General features: G+C 36.8%; 1 protein-coding gene and 1 long non-coding RNA gene across 2 annotated transcripts; one reads left to right on the top strand and one right to left on the bottom strand.

Moving 5' to 3' along the window:
- The first annotated feature begins 9119 nt into the window (after nucleotides 1-9119).
- EDE1 (ENDOSPERM DEFECTIVE protein (DUF566)) lies at nucleotides 9120-13548 on the top strand. The gene is made up of 6 exons (XM_086665028.1): nucleotides 9120-10804; nucleotides 11057-11176; nucleotides 12055-12171; nucleotides 12264-12353; nucleotides 12539-12646; nucleotides 13098-13548. The coding sequence occupies exons 1-6, from the start codon at nucleotides 9590-9592 to the stop codon at nucleotides 13179-13181; spliced, it is 1734 nt and encodes a 577-aa protein (XP_086521154.1). The 5' UTR covers nucleotides 9120-9589; the 3' UTR covers nucleotides 13182-13548.
- Nucleotides 13549-18002: 4454 nt separating this feature from the next.
- LOC147549275 (uncharacterized) lies at nucleotides 18003-20963 on the bottom strand. The gene is made up of 6 exons (XR_015236615.1): nucleotides 20779-20963; nucleotides 20177-20298; nucleotides 19921-20001; nucleotides 19140-19406; nucleotides 18883-18952; nucleotides 18003-18257 (listed from the first exon to the last, which is right to left on the bottom strand). It is a non-coding gene; the product is annotated as an uncharacterized LOC147549275 (long non-coding RNA).
- Nucleotides 20964-23860: the final 2897 nt, after the last annotated feature.

Consider the following 23860-nt stretch of genomic DNA (forward strand, 5'->3'; position numbering starts at 1 on the left):
CTTATCAAAGATCCGGCATAGACTCTGAGAGAAGCCCTAGATACTCAAGGGAGGAAACTTTCTCTTCGGTTTGACGGCAATCACTACCGCCATTAATCATAGTCGGCCTAACATCGCCTATAAAAGACCCCCCACATCGTCCTTCACAGGACACGATCTCTTTACCCCAAAAGATCACAAGTTCTCATAACTCGCCCCCAAAAGGATCAATCAATATTCATTCTTTTACTGCAAAGAGCACCCTGACTGGCTTGAGCGTCGGAGTAGTTTTCGAACCCTTTGCAGGTTTTCCCCCTTAGGAACAGACGAACACGAGCAAAGAGCTGGAGCAAGGAACAAGTAGCAGGAGCAAGGAGCGAGGAACAGGAGCCTGGAGCTGGAACAAAGAAAAGCAGAGCAGAAAGCATGAACACGGAGCTGATCAATCCCAAACTTAGAGGAGGATTCAAACATAACGGAGGTTGTCATGCATCAACTCCCTATTTCATGCTGATCTAACGGAAAACCATTTTTTGACATCAGCAATTACAATAGAGTGTTATAGGATCCACAAAAGGAGTTCCTATAACGAAAAAATGTGAGCTGACGGCCACAGGAGTGGATGACGCTTTGACCCAATTACCTTTCTCATTAGGAACAACTTCAATGCCTAAGAAGTTGTGTTGCGGACTCATATTCTTCTTATAGATCTCGGGTCACAAGAGGATATAAATATGATTCATAGTCAGGTTGTGATGATGTCAAAAAATGGCTTATCGGAAATCGTCCTGAAAATTATCCATGTACCTTGGAGTTACTATTCCTCCTTACGTCAGTAAAAAATAAGAGGAGGGGGACGTACCTGCAAAGACACTCCAACGCTCAAGTCAGTTCAATGTTCCAGGTTGAAAGTTAATAATTGAAAGGTAAGTGTAAAACTATTTTCAAACAAACTTGTGTTGTTTATATAGGCTTTGCATAACGTTGGTTAATAACATGCTTAAAAGAGACCACGTGACAAAGTCGTTAATAAAATCTTACGGATCATAGCAGATATGATTGCATCTCTGATAAGGGAAACACATTGGACACTATTTAGCCTTTCATGTAACCGACATTTGTCTCAGGCATAGCAAATCTCAAGGTACCGAATATACGTTTACACACCTAGTTTTGCTGGCCTTTTAAGTTGACAGAGCTCGAGCTGCCTGTGAGACTCTTTGTCGACCTCCCATCTCAGGGCTCATGTGGGAGAGTTCTTTTAGGTTCACCTATCTGTTTGCCTAGTCAAGGTCCCGCTTGACGCATACTCATTAATCCGATGTGCGCCGCCTATGTCAATCAGTTGACATCTTTAATTGTTCAAGGTTGACAAATATTGGGCTTAAGACTAGTCTCCTTCCCCTTCCTTAATTGAATGCAAAGACGCTAAGGAGCAGAAGCACTCAATGTTTTCATTCACGTGTCATGGTAATTAATCATATGCAAAATTTACATGATAAATAATTCTAATTCAAAGAGGTAAATCGTACCTTAGGAAGAAATAGATGCGTTGCTCTTCTTATATGATTTTGGACTCTTCTTCGAGGCAGAGCATCTACTTAGTCAACATATTTCTTGAATCATATGGTCATTCTGAAACCTTCTCTTCAAAGTTGTTCCAGCGATGTCATCATTCAGGCGCGGGATTTGCACCATCTTATTTTTTAATCGGAGCCAGAAGTTCCTTTATCGATTCTTCTTTGCTTCAGACTACACCCAACAGGTCTTCCTAGATTTTCTAGGGCATTTTTGCGTAGTAGAAAGTCGCGCAAAACCTCGTGGTTGGCTTCCCAAGTGACCTTATGGTCCTTGGAAACAGAGTAGAATACCAAGATCTTGTCGCTCTCTTAGGATTGTGGGGGAAAACTCCGCACATTGTTGACTCGTCTATGGTTTTCAAGCTCATGAGGATGATGTAGCTTTGCAGAAATATCTAAGGATTTGCCGACCCATCACATTCTTCCAGAGCTAGACATTTGAAATCTTTTGGCCTCTCAGCGTTCAATTTTTCCAAACCTAAGGGCGGTGGGATGATTTTACCTAGCCTCGACATTTCTTTCTCAATGATTTCCTTTTTTCATCATTGTCAGTTGCTGGATCATCAACTATCCAAATGTGGTAGCTCTAAGACAAGAATTAGAGGAGCAGTCTTCCACCGTCTCTCGACAAAAGAGATATCTTCTTCGTGTTCATTCTGCAATCTTTTCATCTCTCCCTGTCTTGCTTATTTCTTTATTTTCTTAGTTGTTTCTTCTTCATTTTGTCAAAGCCTTTAATGGATTCTAGATTTTTATCATTGCTAATGAATGGGGTCGAAGCGATAACCAATGTCGCAAATAGGTTTTTTTTAAGGGATTGTATGGGTTCTCTTCTTTACCTGATCTCGCTTTGCTTATTCATCTAGTTGATCTCTTCTTCCAACTTCAGAAGGGTGGATTGCATCAAGAGCAAGGAGTCTTCATTCTGCCTCTTTTCTTCCTTTAACCGTATGATTTTTGTGGTTAAATCTTCATTGGAAGACATGATGTCTAAACTTTAGGTGGCAAAGTGAATTTTAGCTTGATTTATTGAAAAAACAGAGCTTGTAATTACTAGAATCGTGTTTAATGAATGCTACTGGTTGTTTAAGTGTTCCCATTCCTCTAACGCCAACCAAAGTGAAAAATATCGAAAAGTGGTTTTCTCGGATATCTTCCTGTTGATTAAGACTTCTAATCAAATGATGAACTTTTCTTAGGATACTGATGAAATTTAGGTGGGTGAGAGCTTGCAAAAATGAAGAAAACACTCTGCTACCAAAGTTAGTGGGGGTGTTCTTTGTAGATTAAAGAAATACTTCAAAGAGTTTCAGTGTAGAAGATGACATCCGACCAGAGTACGACTCAGGTTGTGAAGTTGACTCGGATCCACCTACCCACTTGCCATGAGGCAGAGTAGGGCTCAAGGTGCCGAGCTGACTTTACAAACCTCCCTTCACGGTTCTGAGGCCAAAGAAAAGCTTTTATCATAGTAGCTCAGATTCGCTTGACTCTGGGCCCAACGTAGGGTTCAAGGTGCTTAGGGACTTATGCCGACCTTTCACATCCGGGCTCAGGTGGCAAAGTTTCGTCGGATCCACCTCCCTGATGGTTTCGATGCGGATCAACACATATGCTATCTCGGTTAATTTGTTGACTTCTTGACTTGGTCAAAGGTGAGCATTTGGATCAGCTACAATGGTTAGAGGATATCGACGAACAACCAGATAGTGCTTCATGGTCTTAGCCAAATAATGTCTGACAATGGGGATAATGGAGCTCGACTTAAGGGTAATGCCTTTTCAGTTAAGCATAACCAAAGCCATTCAGAAACTAGACGAGAGAAAAGCGGAGCTAAACTCGTAAACAAGCATGAAAGTGTGGCAAAGTCTAGACGTCTCTCGATAGAGGTTGAAAATGATAGTAATGGGTCGAGCAAATGAGAAATTTGAATTTATTGATACAAACCCCAAGGGAGGCCTGAAGTATACTTTTCTTTAGTTATGGATGAATAGATGATGCATTTTCTAAAATTACTAGGTATAACCCGTGCCTCCGGCACGGATGAACTTGTTTGATACATTATCTAATTTGCATTGCAAAGGTTTAGTGCATCCAATTGTTATACGTATGTTGCATTTGTTCATTACTAAAATTTTATATTTCCTGTTAATGAAATCATTAATCACATTATATGAAGAATAAAAGGACAGTTGAATGCTTTTATTGAAAATAAATCCAATAAAAACTCCTCATTAATTAATGGGAAGAATACAAATAGAAATTGAACGACAAATTTCGCAAAATTCTTTGGATTGGACTTGGAGCTAGCTACAATGTTTGCTCATGTACCTGTGGAAAATGAGAAAAAGGAAAAATATAAGTTGTTTAAGGAAAATACCAGAAACACATGGCAACAAATAACTCTAGTTCAATAAACTGGTCTAAGCCACATCAGTACCACACCACGACCAATTGAGACCATGAGTCACATCTATCGTTCTAGTGGAAATGGTCTCCACACGAGGAAGATATTGATCTAGAAAAAAAAATATTATATTCTCCGCCAAAGATTGTGTTAGAGATAGACTAAGATCTAAGTCGTATTAGTGAAATATTAACCTATTTGTAATAAAAAATTAAAAAAAATAGAATCTTAAGAAAAGTGAAAACATAACAAACAGTCAAACATAATATGAAGCATACATGTCGTTCGTCTTGTCCCTAAATAGTTTGTCATGACAAGCTTTGATATGTCTTGTCAGCAAATCTTTTTGAGAAATAGCAAGACTCAGATCATTTTAAAATGAGAAACGTTTTTGATGTATCTTCTTCTCCTTCTCGAAATGAATGAGATGGTAGATCTCATACTGTTTTCAAATGATAAACATGCAATTATTTGAAATTCACTCTTCTGCAAATCAAAGTTCTAAGAGTACTTACAATTCACTGTGTTCTCTAAATTGCTTGTGACATATTGTTCCCAAGTTGATGGGAAACGTATGGTTTTATGATGTGAATATTTATGCCAATGGAAGAGAGATAGTGCTACCATCTCTCATTCATCTATCTATATATTCTTGTGCATTATTCATATCTTAATTTGAATCTCACAGTACAATCTACTCCAAAAGAGAGTAAGTATAAAAAGACTCAACCAGATAGAGAGAAACAACAGATTTTAGGAAAAAAAAAATCATTGTTGTGACCTTTGTAAAAAGTACCTGATTATATTGTTGTTATTTTGGTTTGTCTTCTTCTTCTATAGACAAACTGTGCCATAAGGCATGGACATTTCTATAAAACACCATACATATTATAGCATATACGCTCAAATTTTAAACTAATATAGTCATCTCCCAAGCCACCTATACAAAAAATATTGTAATTTCATCTTAACCTTTAATAACTATAACCATTAGCCGAAAAGAAAGCTCTCAAATTCATGTTCAATGGTTTGCTAGTTTTATGTGGAAGTGTTACTCACATTAGAGTCACACTAATTCAGATCTAAGGCATCACTTGTATGGCTATGAAAGTCTTGTATTGGTGATTCTTTGATACTGAAAGAAGACATCACTGACTTGGTGAATCTAACTCATTAGTGGACTCCTATTTTTCATTTTTACCTTGACATTAATTCAAACACTTTTCAACCACCAATAACAAAAATCATGAAGAAATTCACTATGTAACACAATTTGATCTTCACTTTCAAATTTGTTCAAACAATAATCTAAGAAAATATTATATTAAAGACAGAAGGAGAAAACAATTTAACCAAAAAACTTATATCAAAGGATGAGTAAAAATAGTTTACCATTGAGAAGCCAGAACAACAAATAGAGATTGCTGATAGTTGCAGCCAACCTAAAATGCAAAAGAACAATTACCACGAATTCCTTTGAGAAGGGAAGAAGAAGAATGGTGTCTATGTTTGAAATAAATAAACCATTTATCTTTACGACTCCTCGAAGTCAAGCTACACATGTATACTAATAGGAACCTCAAGTTTGATTGCATACTCTAGATTGCACTCAACCTATCTTACAACCAATTTGAGAACCTGCAACTTTATCCATCCAGTACTCCACAAAATATGTTTTTCCCAACATGTCAATCGATAAACAAAATGAACAAAAAACACAACATTCTGTGATATTGGCTACGGATGGTGAAGTTTAGTACTCTAACTTCCCCATCACAAGGCTTAATCACAAAAATACTGAAGTCGGCTGTTACGTGGTCTATGTGGATTGACGTCATTTCTTCTTGTTAATGTATGCCTTCAACATTTTAAAGAAAGTTGATAGACATCCCAATTATGATTAAATCATAATAGATAATTAAAATTTAGATGTGAGCCACTAATGCAATTTGGTATGTTCCCTTAAAGTTAATAATACCTCCACTTTCGACTACCCCAACAGCCCATTTACCATGTCAACCTCATCCACTGAACATGCAAATCCAGAAGAAGCCTTACAGGTACATCAAGCTTCACAAGTCCCAGGCACTCAATATCAAGAAATTCAAACAAAAGGTAAAATAGCTTGATATCCTAGAAGACCCCACATTAGAACATTTTATCGAACAACTGGAAGTCGCACTATATTGAGTTCCACACTTTCGATTTTGGGACAATGTATAATATGGCAACGGGGGCAAGCAGGACTTCTATAACACAGGGATTGGTGGTGTGGTTATGGCGTGCATATTTAGTACATGTGCATCGCATGATGATGGACAGGTGACAGGTTGTGAAGACCACCAAAAATCGAAAACTACCAAAATCTTTAGAACACATCACTACTATTACCTACAAAATCAAATAATCGTTCAAGCAAAACCCAATATCTCACAACAACTCATGAATTGAAACAAACCCCCCAAATGCACAATACACATTTCTATATATTTGAAATTACAATGAAGGGATGTCAATGTGAAAAATTGTGAAAAATGATTCTTACCAAGTTGAAAAATAAGTAGTGGTGCCAAAACAAACTATCATTCATGTCACAAGCCAATGATGAAACATAAAGTATACAGTGATCAATAGACTACTACAAATATTAATATTTGAAAAAGACAACCCCATGGAAAAGTTCATGATTTCTAATGAATTTATTCTAATTTCCATTTATATTATTAAGTTTGAGAGGTTCCTAGTTTGAGAGGTACCAAGTTACAACATACAAACAACTTTTTATCATGTGAAACAGCAGTAAACATAAACATAAATTGGATATAACAAAGTTTGAGGCATTCAATTTGAGACATTTTGTTTGAGACATTTTATCAAACAGGTTGTGAGCGTATGAAGTCTATGCAGATTTTTATCACAAAAGTACCATATCAACTCCAGACAACAAAATAAAAATTCCCAGACAACTAAATAGATTACAAGACTACTCACAATTTTGATTCCAATAGATGAACAAATTAAATAGATTACAAGACTTATTTCTCACATAGATGAAGCAACTACATACTTATTTCTAAGATTCCAAATCAAAACAGACCAAAAGAACTCATTTCTGATTTCAACAAAACTACTCTCAATTTTGATTCCAATAAAATAGATTAGATGAATAGACGAACATGAGAAAAAAGACGAACAGAAGCAAACTTACCTCGCTTCCTCTGCACTGATAATGGAAGGTGAAACGAATGAAAAATTCTCAAAATGGAGCAGCCACTGTTTTAATAGAAAAAAGATTGAATAGATGTATCCGGCGGGAAATAGATGCGTTGGTCTTGGGAAACAGATGCGTCTGAATCCTTTCCCCAACTTACGTGGCTGAATCCTTCCCTCAAATGAAGTGGTCAAATCCAATGGTGGATGCTAGTGCTGACGTGGGACGGACGACCGGATATATCTCTGGGTTTGTCCCAGTCAGCACCCATGCACCTATTTTATTATATAGATTCTACAAAAGCCTTGCTCCGTAGACCCTTGACAAAAGCCATGCTTCGCCAAATACAGAGTGAGCACTACTCGGTAGGCCTCAGACAAAAAGCTCTGCTTCACCAGATTAGTCTTGCTTCGGCAGACCCCATGCTAAAATTCTTGTTTCGCTAGACAAATAATAAGCCATGCTCCAACTGATCTCCAGACAAAAAGGCCTGCTTCGCTAAGCACACTGTAAGCCCTACTCCAACAGGTCCTAGACGAAAGTCCTTCTTTGCCAGACAAAGTAAGTCTTGCTCTGACAAACCCTAAACTAAAAACCATGCTTTGCCAAACACATATCAAGTCATGCTCTCCTAGACAAAGAAAAAGTCCTACCTCGTAGGTACATGAAATATAGAGGTGTTTCCAAAAATACCCCCTTGCTAGGTGTTTTATGGTTGTTGGAAAGGGGGGTCATTTTGGTCTACACAAAATTTTCTTTTAAATTATTGGAAACGGGGTTTCCTCCTTTTTCTGAAAAAGTGACATCTAGTCATATCTGACAGGATAACAAACGTGTTGTTTTGAGAACGACTTGGGTTGTTTCATACCCGTACCTTTTCTCTTTTCTGGCGCGAAATGGCCCATGTTGTTTCGTGTCAGCCAAACCACGCCTAAGAACCAAAACTCCAAGAACTTCCCTGTGTGTTTATCAAGTAATTAAACAACAAACGAAGTCATCAGTCTATACTACATAAAGATTTTCAGAATTATTCAACACCACTAACCTATAAACAATTTAATCATTTTCGGTTGTAAAATGGTGTTGAACTCTTTGATGAAAACAGTATAGAAAGAAGAAAAGAATTGGAAATAACCAATATCTGTGCCAGGGACGAAATCACGTTGAGACTAAACTGGGTCGCTGCCCCGTCTGGACATAGGTTATTAGTATTATAGGAGGTAGTAATTGTTCAAATATTTAGAGTAGCTCAGTTGAGTAAAAAGAAGAGTGTTCACAGTTAGGTTGTGAGTTCGAATTCCTTAGTTCGAGGTTCTTTTTTCTTATAAATTGGATGGTTTAAGGTCTAGTCATCAGATTTTTCATATTTAAACCATTAGATTTTTCAGTTTAGTTGTATGCAAAACATAGTTTGTAATGATCAACAAATAAAATTAAGGGAAATGCTAAGTGTACAAAGGATTTTTGACAAAATCTTTGACTCGATGAGTCACACGGGTAAAAGAATGATCCAGATTAAAGTGAAACTTTGAATTTTTTGTCTTTTAGTGAAAATGAGTCGTTACGTCAAGAATTTTGTTAAGAATTTTATCATTGTAGTACTCCCCTGAAATTAAAACTTTTTAGTTGTTTAAGTCCAAAAATTGTGTCCGAGCCAAAGTCTTGCTCGTACAATCTACCCACCCCGTTCTCTCAGACTCTAGACCCCCAAAATTTGAATCCTGGTTCCGCCCGTGTATATACCAACAACAGAATTGGATGGAACTAACTCTACTCTCAAATTACGTCTGATATGATATATGAAAGTTCTCACTCACAAAGGTCCTCTCATTTCCCCTTTGTTATATAGATTGTGGTCACCAATTTGGGCCTTTGGGGTTTCCACTTTTTCGTATTGCCTTCCCAACTTCATAAGACTAGGAAAAGGTGCCTATAGAATTCCTCCGTATTCCGGCCCGTCCATCTGAAACGTCTCCTTTCATTTCATTCTAAAAGTTAAATTAACAACAAATACGATAGAGCCGTTTTCCTAAAAAAAAAAAAAAGATAGAGCCGTTGGCAAACCCTTCCGTTCCTTATCAACGGCTAGTTTTCTCTCTCTTCTCTTCTCTACTCTTTTACACTTTCTCTCCCTTTCTCTCTCATCTCTTCCTCTCCCCTCTACAGAGAGACTTGGCGGAATCAGATCTCACTCTGAAATTCTGTTGAATCTGAATCCAATCGTCTGATTCAAACCATTAATATCTGAGAGTATTTGGTACCAGATTTATCTAGAAAGCTGTAACCGAAATTAGGGCACAGAAGTTCTTCAATCCACGGATTGACAGATCTGATCAATTGGTTCCCTCTTGTTTTCTATTTCGATTCAGCCCTAAAATTCAGAAACTAGGTTAAAATTAGGGGAAAACGAAAATGGCGGAAGATCAACAACAACAGAATGTCACTACTGCGATGGCTCCTCCTCCTCCACCTCCTAGAAGGCCAAGGGTAAGGGAAGTAAGCTCGAGATTCATGTCTCCTATTGTTTCTTCTTCATCTTCTGGAGATCTTCATCTTCCATCTTCAAAATGTCCTCTTCCAAAACACTCTGTTTCAACCTCCACAGAGCTTCACCCTAAGTACCACCATCAACGTCACCACCAACATCAACAACAACGATCACATTCAGCACAGAGAAGACAGCAAGAAGGGGAACCGTTATCTTCTGCTGATGAAAACAGACTCGAAACTGTTCGAAGTATGGATACTCCATTAGGAACCCATAGTAGTAAATTAGGGTTTTCTCTTCAAAGGAAGCCACAAAGAGCTGTGAAGCTTTTTAAGGAAAATAATGGCGGCGGGGAACACCAGAATTTGGATAGTGCAAATTTGAGAGCTTCAAATACTGGTAAGTTACTAAGTAGGTCTAATAGTCTTACTCGATCTAGACCAGATACTCCAATTGCACATGGTATGGATAGGATAAACCCTAGATCGGTAATATCGACTCAAAATTCTCATCGAACGAACACCTTTACTATATCTTCTGTTGCATCTACTGCTGCTGCTAAGCTTGTTCAGTCTCAGGTTTCTAGTTCAATTTCTTCAAACATTTCAGATTGTGATAGTAAATTACAAGAAACCCTAGCAGAAAGTTCAACAACTTCTAGTGATTACTCTGAAACTGGATCCTGCTGTAGTTCTCCAATCCCTATACTGAAGTCCAAAATAAGATCAGTTCCAGAGTGTCGATCTTCGATGCCAGAGGCTGATCAGTTCTCATCAATGTCAAATAGATTACACAGGGGAAATAGTGGAATTGGGGATTCTCTAAAAGTTGTTTCTTCGCCTATTTACCGATCTCTCAGTTTTGAACAACCCTTTTCTAGTCCTACGAAATCTGTTTACAGGTCATCAAGTGTTTTAGCCAAACCACATTTGAATTCTATGAAATCTTGTAGTGGTGTTAATCTGCCACCACATCCATCAAACACAACAGTTTGGGCAGAGACGAAAAAGGGGAAAAAGATTTTGAGTCACCAAGAAAATGTACATTCTTTGAGGATGCTTCATAACCGGTATCTGCAATGGAGATACACAAATGCTAAAGCCGAAGTTACTAGGGATGCTCAAACACTCGCTGCCGAGGTTCGTCATTGATAAACTTTCTCTGCATTTGCATATTACAGTACTTGGGTAACTTCTTTTGACTTCATAATCAGAGGAATATATCCTTGTTTTTCGACATAAACGATACTGAAAATACTATTTCGACTGATGCGCTCTTAGATGCAGCAATGTGGGGGAACTTTTCACCTTTATCTATCTATTGATCCTTGTTATATGTTGGATCCTCCTTTGTACTTTATAAACAACCTTATTATTATTGTTTCCCAACAGCAATCCCTTTATGGTCTCGGGTGCAAAATATCAGAAATGCGTGATGCTGTCAAAGCAAAGCGTGCTGATCTTGAACAGTTGAAGAGGACAATAGCCGTATCTACCATCCTTGAAACTCAAGTAAGAGTAACTACTTGATGAATGCATTTCTTTACATATGCTTTCTTCACATGTATCTTTCAGGTTAAGAAATGAAATACCAGACTTGCTTCCATTCCCTTGACCTTGATAACAAAGAGACGTAATTAGTTTTTGTTTGCTTTCTCACTTTAATTAAGACAAGTGAGAGTAACCTTGCACTATTCTGGTAATTAGTGGCTGCTGCCGAAGAAAACAAAAGAAAAATAGTAGGAACGGGCGAACGGCATAAAGAGAGGACAATGTGCCTTTACTGTATCTAGACCTTGTTTACAAACTAGTTTCAATCAACGCGATTTGTTCTGTCGTGCCTCTATAATTGGATAGCATGAAATTGTATGAGCTCTTCCTGAGCTCTAGTATATAAGGTGGTTTTTTAGTGGTTTGAATTTGTTGAACGAATAAATGGATGCTAAAGTGTCCCAATGCATATATACTAGTTCATGCGTGGCCTGTCATATTGTTAATTCAGTTCAACCAAAAAAATAAAAAATAAACAAAAATTTTATCATCCAGTGCAACTGTATTGCAGAAGATATCTACCTCTACAGGTTTACCCTTAGAATAACCGGGATGGGTGGCCAGAGGGCTAGGATTGATGGGTCTATTCTAATTCATATTTATTAGCTAATCCTCATCATGATATTATCTGTGAGATTACTTCCTTAGATATCTAGTTATGCTTTCTAGAAACCATGTAGAATAATAATACTACAGTACTTCTCAACTCACTTATTTTTTAAAGTGGCATAGCGCAAGTTCAATTATGTTATTTGAAAATTATTGAAGCTCCATCGCTTACGTGGGAAACGGAGTAGTTCTCTTTGTTTAATGTAATGTTCTCTAATTTGTGCATCTAGATTCCCTATTTGGATGAATGGTCTGCCCTCGAAGGCGATTATTCAAGCTCCTTGGCTGGAGTTACAAAAGCTTTGCAGGATGCCTCCCTCCGACTTCCAATTGTTGGCAACGTGAAGGTAAAATACCGTGATTCTTATCTCAGTGCGATAAAATCACTTTTCACCTAAACATTAAAGGAGAATGTGATGAGAGATATCTAAATTTGCAGGCTGACATTAGAGAAATGGACGGAGCTCTGAACGCAGCTTCAAACATGATGGAAACTATGTCCTCCCACATTGAAAGCTTTTTACCCAAGGTAATTGATGAAAAAACTCTTCATTGCGTCGTGTTACTTCTATTTATCCGAAGCAATGCCAACTTCCGAGGGAACTAGACACAGAAAGTCATGATCGGAAGAGAAAGTATGATAGTAGATGGCAATATAAGCATTTGATTTGCATTGTATACGTATATATATTTACAGCATGAGCTTGATTGCAGGCAGAAGAGATGGATGGTTTGGCTTCAGAACTGGCTGCAGTAGTCAGTAGAGAAAGAGCTTTGATTGAAGAATGTGGAGAGTTGTTATCAAAGACAAATATGTTGCAGGTCAGTCTAGCCCTATCTCTAATTTTTAACCCAAAATGCTAAAGAAACTCAAAGTTCAGATAACAAGAACATGAATTTCACATTTTACTTTTTCTTCAACTAGCAAGCATACATAATTGGCATATGCCTTAGTTACAGGGGTGCAAGAATACATTGTATATGCTTGACTTGCTTTTACATTAAACTAGGGTACTTCTTTGTATAATATACGTGGTACCGCAGTAGTTTAATTTTTTTATTTGAAATCTCAAATCTGAGTTGAAGCCTGGCGAAGTCTGGGAACCATACTTTTGACCTATTTCAGTCAGACTTGTATTAAGTCTAAACTGAGTAGAATTTGTTGTAATTATGTTGTATCAAGTAATTTGTCTTAGGACATTTTTCTTTAATCTGTCATTTCCATATTTTGTTTGTCGAACTATAATAAATATCTATTTATTTATTGCTTCAGGTGGAAGAGTGTAGTTTAAGAGGCCAGCTAATGCAACTGAAACAGAACACTCATAACAACCAAGCAAAGGAAGAACAAGCATAGGTTCCGTCTAAGCTGATAAACTTATTTTCTCAAGGGTTTTCGCACTTGATCGAACTCTCAAGACATGATTCCGCCAGATCATCGATTTTGCTGTTGATTGAAGAAGCATAAGGAGAACGGCTACAAATTGTGTCTGCTTTCTCACTTATTGTTATTTGTTAAATGATTCACAAAGTAGTAACATAAGGAGCTCTAAATTCCTGTTATTTTTTTCATTCTATTCTGCCGAGCCAGTTTTATATTGGTTTTTGTATAATATCAGGAACTCTATGCCTGTGAGATGTGAATGACTTGGCTTGTATTAGTAAGGCAAACAATAAAAGAAGCAAAGGGATTTATAATGTAATTCTTTTCCTTTGATAAGCAACCTTGGCTTTACTCTCGGGGTACAAATATGGTTTAGGGGTTAAGATTTAGTCGTTATTTGGGTTTAGGGTCATGATCTGGAATCCATAATGTTGAGAATTACAGATGGGATTTTGGCCTGGTGGTCTGCACCCGTCCACGGACACCTGCATCCGTCAGGGTCCATGGGTGCCCGAAGACCGTTATGGACTAAACCCGCCTCATAAGTATTCAGTGGACAAACGCGGGTAGGAAGGTTTACCCAATGTACCGCCCACGCTTGTTTGTTTGTTAGTTCTTCAAGACCGTTATGGACTAAACCAATTCGCCTCATAAGTATTCAGTGGACAAACGCGGGTAGGAAGGTTTACCCAATGTACCGCCCACGCTTGTTTGTTTGTTAGTTCTTCTACGTAATCGACACTTTTCCCGTTTGTTTGTCCAGTTACTATCGATTTTGCCCGTCCAATTACCCGCCCGTCAGTCTGCCTCATTTATGTGGATTCCTAAGCCATCCCCTATTTAACCCTTACGCCATGTTTGGCGCGCAGGGAATAGAATGTGATACCTGCGAATTGCATTACAGTAACACAATTCCTTAGAATAAGATTATTTTAGTTTGATGTTTGGTTTGGCCAGGATTAGAAATTCGATTCCTGATAGATTCCTAACATGGTGTTTTTTTGTTCAACTCCTAACTTGGTGTTGGTTGGGATAGAAATAAGGTTTGTAAATTTTTATAGAAGTCATATTATATCATTTTACTTAAAGTACATAAATTATAAGTCATATTATATCATTTTACTTAAAGTACATAAATTATAAGTCATATTATATCATTTTACTTAAAGTACATAAATTAATGGCACGCACCGTTTCCTCAAAGCAACCTCTCTCTGTTGCCAAGACCGTTGATTCCCAATCTGTTCTTAATAGATTGCATTCTGAACTGATGTTCCCTATGATGAGTGGAGATTCGAGAATCTTTGTTGTTTGATCTGAATGTTTGTCTACGATCATCGGAGCTCCTTTTTTAGGTGAAAAAAAAGTGAATAAAGAAGAGAAGAAGAAGAAGATCAGTTGTTGTTCTTGAAGCATAGAAAGAAGAAAGTGAAAATGAGACCCAGGGTTTCAACTTTCAAATCCATTTTTTAGTAAGTGGGCGCCCTTAATATTTCGAATGACTAAGTTCAAAGTTACTCTGTTTCTTCCACTTGTGTGCTCTCAAGATTGGTAATCTCTAAACTTCTTGCGGCTTTCGAAACTTTCATGGGAACTATGGGGCGTACAAACTGGTGTGATGTGTTCAAGGCAGAAAGAATTGTGTGCCTTAAATTCTTCCCCAAACCTTTCTCTTTGATTTTTTAGATTTCTCACAGTTTTTTCTCCTTCAACCCCAAGTGGGCCAAGATGTTTCATTTCTTAAAGCTCAAGTGGGCAAAGCTATTAAGCTTAGTATTTCTTTTCTCAAGCCTGAGTGGGCCAAGCAATCAATGCTTTTCCTTTTCTCTTTCTCATACCCGAGTGGGACAAACAATCAAGTTTTTATCTCTCTTTCTCAAGCTCAGATGGGGGAAAACTATAAGCTTTTATCTCTTTCTCATACTCAACTTGGCCTAGCTATCAATGCTTCTTCTTTCTTTTTCAAGCCCAAGTGGGCAAAACTACTACTATTCTACATCATATTTCTCTCAAACACCACAATAAACACACATCAAAACAACACCAATATTAGTAGTAGTAAAAGAAATTGAAACATCATTAATGCGGTATCTAAACAAACTCATGGTCTTCCATACTTGCAAGTACCATTAGTTTGAGGGGAGGGGGTATTATTATGGAGGAAGCCAAATTACCATTGATACAATGAAGTACAAAAGAATAACAAAAGTTGTTTTGCATTTAATTTAATTTATTTTGCTTTTAGATATAATTGTAATGATTTAGATATTTATTGTAGCAAACCATTTGTACTTATCAATATCTTGAGAAGTACATTGGTTTGAGGGGGAGTGTTAGAGTATGTGAGAGATGGTAGAGGTATAGTCCCATATGAAGATAATATTCATGATAATTGTGACGCCCCGTATTCTGAGTCACGGTTTGCCAGACAGTTTATGAAAGAAACTAGGTCTAAGTCTCGCTTAAACGGAGTTTCTAAAATAAGCCAAAGCCAAAACATTTATCTCCGTTATCAAACTAATAAAATGAAGCAGCGGAAATCTAATAAGAAATCATATTTTTTGAAAACGAACTAAAAGTCAAACGAACAAGACTAAATTTTGGCAGAGTCTCCTCTATCAATTGAGACAATCAAAACTGAAAAACATGTCAAATATTTGTATATATATATATATATACACACACCGAAGTCAAAACTCCAACGACTCACACGTAACTAGATACTACAGTGATACATATATAAGGTTCGTTCTGTGACAATTTACATAACTTAAAAATATCAAAAAGCGGATCGATCTTACATCAAAAGTTGTTCACGAGCAGTGTTAGATCGATCTAAGTATATAGTACATGAACAAAAACAAATGAAGGAGTAAGATAAGTCGAAAGTCAGCTCAGTAGGATACTTAGACATCCTACCCACACCACACACATCAACAATTTAATATATCAATAGTTTATAAGTGTTACATATACACAGAGATATCAATATGCACACCAAGCAAGACAATATAGCAAGATAATTTTTCTATCTTACCAAGATCATGACTGAATACGCCCTCAGTCGGGGTCACCTACTATTTGGCTAGGAAGAATCAATCGATCTTTGTTAGTGTGTGGGCAAGCGGCGCCTTATTGAACGTTTTGACTACTGCAGTGTACACATGGATCCACGTAATACCCCGGTAAGAGCTTCTGTAACTCTCCCTTCGTCATCATCGCCCATTGGGCTGGCTTGTGATCCCTATACGCATCGAATAGTAAATTCCACCCAAACAATGATACGCTTAGAATATGTCATGACTTACCCAAACAACTATAAGAGCATCATCGTGTAGCAGAGCCATATACCCACGACGATACAACTATGCCGTCTTGAGGCAGGTCCTACCTCCAGCCAGATTTGACACTTCCTCGCAAGGTAATTCATTAACCATTCGAAGAATACCCAAACATATGCATGAACCTATAATAATATTAAATGATCTGAGTGGCTCCCAAACCTACAAGAACAAAGCCCTCCTAACAGGTTCCATCAACCGGAGGAGAAGAGCGTTTTTGTGTCTCAAGGTAGGGTAAACCCTGTTTAAAGCCAAGCTTTTACAAGTGTCCACTTTCAGAGATTAAGTATTTTCTTATTAAGAAAACTCGGATAAACACCCTCTTTCATTTCAGTGAAAACATTGTAAGTATCAATCACAACAGAATTCAAAACCACACACCAGTGGCTTAGCAGAATAAATAAACAAACATGACATTTGGGTCGATCCCCTAATCACTCCAAGGGTCGGAATACCGCAACTCCTGTCTTCTGCGGACCCCATTCTGGGTAATTTGGAATGGTCGTTACGAAACGGTTGCGCACACACCGAGTGTAACCCTTGCCATAATTCATTACTAATCCATAACATAAAAATAAACAAGGGGACCAACCAATGCTCATCGGAAAACAACCATTACACGTAACATAGCTCAAACAATTCTGTCACCATGTTATAGACGCAGCTCAAACGATTCTGCAACCACGTGTTTACAATTCACACAAAACGACCATGCAGCTCAAGCGATTCCGCCACCATGTGATCATTTTTCAAAAAAACCAATTTGTTTTGTAAAGAGAAAACATCTATAACACATAGCATACCATATACATTCATATCATACCATATCATATCATAATTTGAATTAGAGAACGATTAAAAGAAGAAAATAACTATATATATAATGGTGAAACGGAGAATACCCGTGCTCCAAGTAAGATTCATGGGATCCTACCTCAAATATAATACACCTCAAGTTCAGTACTATCCTCCACCTGAGACTCGGACTCTTCGAAGACCTCTTCTACGTAGTATTCACTTCATGCTGAAAGTAGAAAGAAACGTGATGGTCAATTGATAATTACAAAAACTGTCAGAGGAGATCTTGCAAACTCATAAGATACTAAGATGCAAAAGAATGAATTAGAAGAACTTATGAACGATATAAGATTCAGCATAATGCTTCACCGAATACTTAGCTTGCATCCCAAACAACTGAACAACTCTATATAATCTTACCTGTAATTTCGAAGTCACCATATCATGATAACTTTGACATACTACAAAAAAAAGTGGTCATTAGGGACGAGTATAGCGACATATGCGATCTGTCACGACTGCTTAACAGGGACAGATGATTATCTGTCACGGATAATTATTAGTGACAGATTGATATCTATCACTAAAAAAGTTGATTTTCATAAAATAATTGTTTATTATTCCAGCTTATTGCTTATTAAATCACACTGTAATATAAAACCAAACAACATTCCATTTTTAAGAAGTTAAATTTCATTACATGATCGAATATAACTAATACAATAAAATTCGAATTAGTGATTCTCTTTTGTACATACAATAATACACTTCCTAAATTGTAATTCCTGCCTGAATCTCCACCACAAGATACACTTCAATTCGTTATTTGTAACTTCTTTGCAAATTCACTTAGTTTCCATGATTTGGGCTCTCTACAAATTTAGAAATTTGAGACTTTTCTCATCAGATCCTACACATAGATCCACCATAAGAAAACATGTACTATTAAGAATTAGAGCAAGTTTACATGCTATTTAGAAGCAAGAAGATCAATGATAAAATGTAAGAAAATGACAATTAGCTATATTTTGAATGAATTGAATGAAATAAGAAATAATGAACACGTGACTTGAAACTTGTTTGTTTGCTCACTAAAGTTTTTAAGAGAAATTAAATTCCCTCTCCTGCATCATTAATAAACAATATAACAATGAGAGATTTTTCCTGCTCTTTTTTGTTATTATTTTTCACAAGCAAATATGCAACCCTAATCAAATAAAGTGCTAGCTAGCAGGATGGGTCTTTAAAAGGGTTTGTTCATATTGTATTACAACAAAAGCCAAATCAGAGTCACAATTATACATATTCAATTAAGCTCAAGAAGTAACATATTATTAAATATTATAAAACTGATCTCCAATGAAATAACCTAATGTGCGTCTACCTACAACATTCGTGAGTTCAATTTGACAATTGAATTGATGTCTGTCTTATCCCAACCGTCATCAAATATGGCAAAATATCTAGTGTAATTGAAATTATTTTTTCATCCTCAAACAGTAAACCACCAACATTGCATTATCACTAGATTGTACCTTGTTCTCATTGAAGCTCAATATCGAAGCTACAATTGCACGTCTATAGAAACAATTCGGTCTTGAACACCTACAATTAATGACCACAAAGAAAATCTCAGTTGAGACATTGTTGTTAGAAACATTGTGGAACAGTTGAGAAAATTAAATTTTATTACCCTAGGCAAACAACAATCAAAAGGATAAAATGTTTTTTTTAAAAGATAAAATGTTTCGCTGAAACTAAATTCACTAAAATCATGACTTTAAGATAATACCTCTTGGTTGCTGAGTTCCCTAAAATAAGCTTTCATCTCTGCATTTACATTCTTCCAAATTATGATCTCTGATCCAAACTGTTATTTCTCTCTATCTTTGAGTCCATTGGTTGATTGACGATACAAAATATATACCTAATGTATCTTAGAACTGTATCTTAGCACTGCGGCCTCAGTTATTCATTTGGTTTCTTGCAAATTTTTGAAGCAATGGAAATGATTTTGGTTGTCAGAGTCCATGGAGACATTCAAGTGGTACTTTGATACCTTAGTAGAAGTTTGTATGGAGCAATTACAAAAATTAGAAGATAAAACCCATGATATAGTAAGGAGCTGAAACAATAATCAGGTGTCTATTAGTATAAGAGATTTTATATAAATTCTTGCAGTTCCGTTGACAATTCTTAAGTACACTTTGAATAAAAACAAAACCTGATAGATATACTCTATAAGAAATAAAGCAATTTTATTTGGGGTTTGGTGGAGACAAAGGAAGTCTTAGTTGTGCCTACTGTACTTTCAATATGGGAGAAGGAAAGAAATTAGGAAAAAAGAACAGCGATGTGGCTCCATCAAGCACGTCACAGGATTTAGTTATTCCAGATAACATGGTAAAATAAATTGTTGGAGGAATCGTGGTTGATATAAGCCTTCGAACAAATTATGCACAAAAAAATGGCCACATAAGCCTTGATGAGTCTTAAGTAGAGAACTTATCAAAGAAAGAATCTAAAAACGAATCAAAACTTCCCAATTAAGTAAGAAAGCATGCACCACCAACCTTAAAAGAAGCATGAACATAACCAAATGAAGCTCGTGACATATAACTTCGAGGAATCTTATTCATCCAATAGTAGTTTTCCTGCAAGATCACAGATTTATCAGGAATAAAATGAGAGATGCATTTATAAACGACTAAATTGTGATAAAATATACAATTATTGGATTATAAATTTACCTACAACCCGTTTTCATGGGCATATTGCGTTAAAAAATAAATCGAAACACATCCGATCGGCCAATAGCAAAAAACCTACCATCTACTAACAAAAGTATTTAGGAAATGTATATCAAATAAACTTCAGGATGGTGCCATCCGTTTGAATCTTCAGCGTAAAATGCCATCGCTATATTTCCCATAACAAAGACGTTTCACTCACTGGAACAAACAAAACAAAATAAGAAGTCAATTAAGTAGAATATTTAATTTCATCTTCAAACAAGGGAACCCCGATAGTTGTAAGATTGAGGTGAAGCTCCATGAAGGAAAATTATAGTACCACGCTGGCTATCAGAAGATCCTGCATACACAAATTTAGACAAGCATAAACAAAGAATTATAGGATAATAGGTAAAAGTCCTAGAAAGATTAGAGTCATCAACACCTGTTTTCCTCACAAATCTTCATGTTTTCCAGATCTAAAATAAGAATAATATTCTTCCCTTATCTTCTACAAATACAACACTTCCTCAACAATCCAAAGGACAAAAATCCTTCCAAAGAATGATCCATAAAAAAAATCATCTTCAAACAAAAGAAACCCTTAAACATTTTAGTGGATTGTTATTCCTAGTAACTAGGGCTAGTAAGAGAAAAGAAGGAGACGAAGAAGAAACTCAATCAAAGAATAGAGGGTACCTGTGGAAGCAATCGATTCCTCTGATTTCTCTAATCTCACTTCAATTTCTCCAATTTCCTGGTTAACAGTTGTATTCAGTTGTATTAGAAGAAAAAGAATAATCCGCAATCTCTGAAGAAAATAAATAGAGGATAAGCAGCAAAAGAAAGTTGAATCAGACTAGAAGAAGAAAAAACGCAACCACAAAAGAAAAAACGAGAGAGAGGAAAAGAGTGAGAAGAAAACGGGAGATGGAGGAGAAAAATCGAGAGAGAGAGAGAGAGGGAGGGAGAAAAGGAAAAAAAACTTTTGGAAATATTTTGTTTTGACCGCCAGTTTACTTTTTTTTTTTTACGGGCGGGAAATATTAGCGCCCAAAACATCAGGCGCCTTCATAAGCGCCCCTATTGTAAATTTGTTGGGGACAAACATTAAAAATTGTTCCTATTTTGAATGTACTAGGTTTCCGCCGCGTCCTACGAATGCGGCAGATCCCTCTTGCTAATGCGGTCATACTTTTTTACTTACTCCAAAAGGAGAAGATGAAGATAAACAAAGAAAGGGATAAGAAATAGGGTGGGTAATTGTGGAGAGAAATTAGGAACAGATATTCTGTATAAATCGTGAGAGAGAAAAAGTAGAGAGAATGTGGGAGGAGTTATTGTAGGGAGATTATAACCGATTTTGACACTAATACCCTTCTTCTTTTTGTCTATTTATATAAAAAGGATTTTATATTATCCGTCGGAAGTGATTTCTATCAAACCCTCAGAAAAAATGGACAGTCAGACTTATCCAAAATAACCGACTGATCTGTTTTTATATATTAGATTAGGGACACACGTAAAATAATTGTCTCTATTAGCCCTTTTTTGTAGTGACAATATGAATTTTCTTAGCCAAACCCTCTCTATATAACGGTGAATCCGATATATTATAGGTATCCATTATATACCCAACTACTCCAAAATTGTTCGTTATACAGAAATCGATTATTAAAAGTAATTCGGCTGCACTTCGTCTGCATATGGGTACTCCAAATGAGTCCATAACATTCTAAACGAGTTCCAAAACATAAAATCATTGAAAGAATTTAATAATTAATCATCCCAATAGCTCCAATATATGAACCCACATTAAATTAGACCCAAACTATTTAATTTTCGACACTACCACCGAATGTTTATCAAATTGGGAAAGGTATCCATTATATACCAAACTACTCCAAAATTGTTCGTTATACAGAAATCGATTATTAAAAGTAATTCGACAGAACTTCGTCTGCATATGGGTACTCCAAATGAGTCCATAACATTCTAAACGAGTTCCAAAACATAAAATCATTGAAAGAATTTAATAATTAATCATCCCAATAGCTCCAATATATGAACCCACATTAAATTAGGCCCAAACTATATAATTCTCGACACTACCATCGAATGTTTATCAAATTGGGATGAAACTAAAAATTTTGAACCGCTAGAACGTAAATGAAGTTGAATAGGATTATCTGGAAGAAACGGTACAATTTTCTAATTACCGACGACAAAGTAATTAGACCACGAAAATCGAATTTTTTAAAACACTAAGTGGCCTTCTACCAAATCTGTCCACGCTGCCACTGAAAGCTAAGTGAAATGAAAAGTGGGTTCGGGAGTGAGCTGGTTTTACAGAATTAAAAGTGCATGGGGTTGCCACATGTCACCTAGTAAAGTGTCCGTCCATTATATTAATTTGGTTCAAGTCCTTAATTCGTATATACCTTTGATGAGATGTGAAAATGTCTCATTTGAATCTCTTAACTCGGGTTAGTTAGTCCAGTTCGAGCGGTTACTCTGATTATTTGTTTGATTTTCTTTCTCAGGTCTCATTTACGGAGTTCGATGCGAAAACATCGTGATAAAGACATACTTGAGGGGCATTTTGGTCATTTTAATGACGAGGTTATTCTGGTCAATATTAGTGCTCATGTGAAAGTAGAGTCCAAGACGAGTCCAACGGCGAAGACGGAAGTCGAATCGGTGTCCGGATGAAGAAAGTAGAGCGAGTCAAAGTTGTGGTCAAAATCAAGTCAACCTAAGGTTTTCTATGACACATGGCGCACAAGATGGTACCAGATCAGACGGTGACAACGTTATGTGGGCTATGTTCGGTCATTATGGGTGTGTCTCGGGAATTCAATGGGGTTACCGATTCAGTACCCCAGAACTCATTATGTTGCCGTGTCCCGAAGCGCATCGGACGGTTTCTGGTGATGAAGTGACGCGTGGGATTATCTGAGATGGCGCCTTAACGTTCTAAGCTAGCCCGCAATGTACTGAATCAATCTTCTCCACCTGCCAGCAATGCTAACCGATTGATCCTCTCTCTTATCTTCTCTAGCTGTCTTCAAAAATCTATATAATAATAGAAATCAAAAGAGAAGATGGGGAGCAAAACAGAGGACATGAAGAAAGAGAAAGAGATTTAGAACAAAGAAGGAAGAAGATGAGCCGAGACTTTCGATTAGGAAAGATAGAAACCGAGAGCAACTAAGGAGATTTGATAATTATATTTTAGAGAGAGAAATGGAAATAAAATAGAAACAGAGAAGGAAGGAGAGAAAATGAGCTGGATATCTTCTTGAAATAGAAATTAAGAGGATGAAGATAGAGAATTTTCTAAAAGATAGAAAGTTTTTGAAATGGGAAGAGAGAGAGGAGGTCGGCTAGGGTAATCGGCTATAAGAAACAGAGATGAAGAATGGATTGAGGATCTCGGTTTGGGGTCAAAAAAAAATCACCATCTCGACTGGAGAGTTTTCCTCTGGTAGCTCAACCAAAACCGACTATATTAGAGAGAGAGAGAGTGATGTAAAGAGCTCTCGGCTGGGGATGAAGAAATGGAGTTAGAGAGAGAGACAACCGAGAGTACCATCCATTGATCATCATCATCATCATCATCATCTATTTTTCTTCTTCTTCTTCTTCTTCTTCTGTTTGTAATCCTTTTTAGTGAGAGAAAAGATTATCAAGATAGAAAGAGAGAGTTAGATAGAAAGAGTTGAGAGAGAAAGAGAGTTACTGTAGAGAGAGAGAAAAACAGAACCAAGAGATTCAGTTT

This window comes from Eschscholzia californica, unplaced genomic scaffold (assembly GCF_041429995.1).
Source record: "Eschscholzia californica isolate CP2 unplaced genomic scaffold, dmEscCali1.0.p SCAF_3, whole genome shotgun sequence".
NCBI classification, from domain to species: Eukaryota; Viridiplantae; Streptophyta; class Magnoliopsida; order Ranunculales; family Papaveraceae; genus Eschscholzia; species Eschscholzia californica.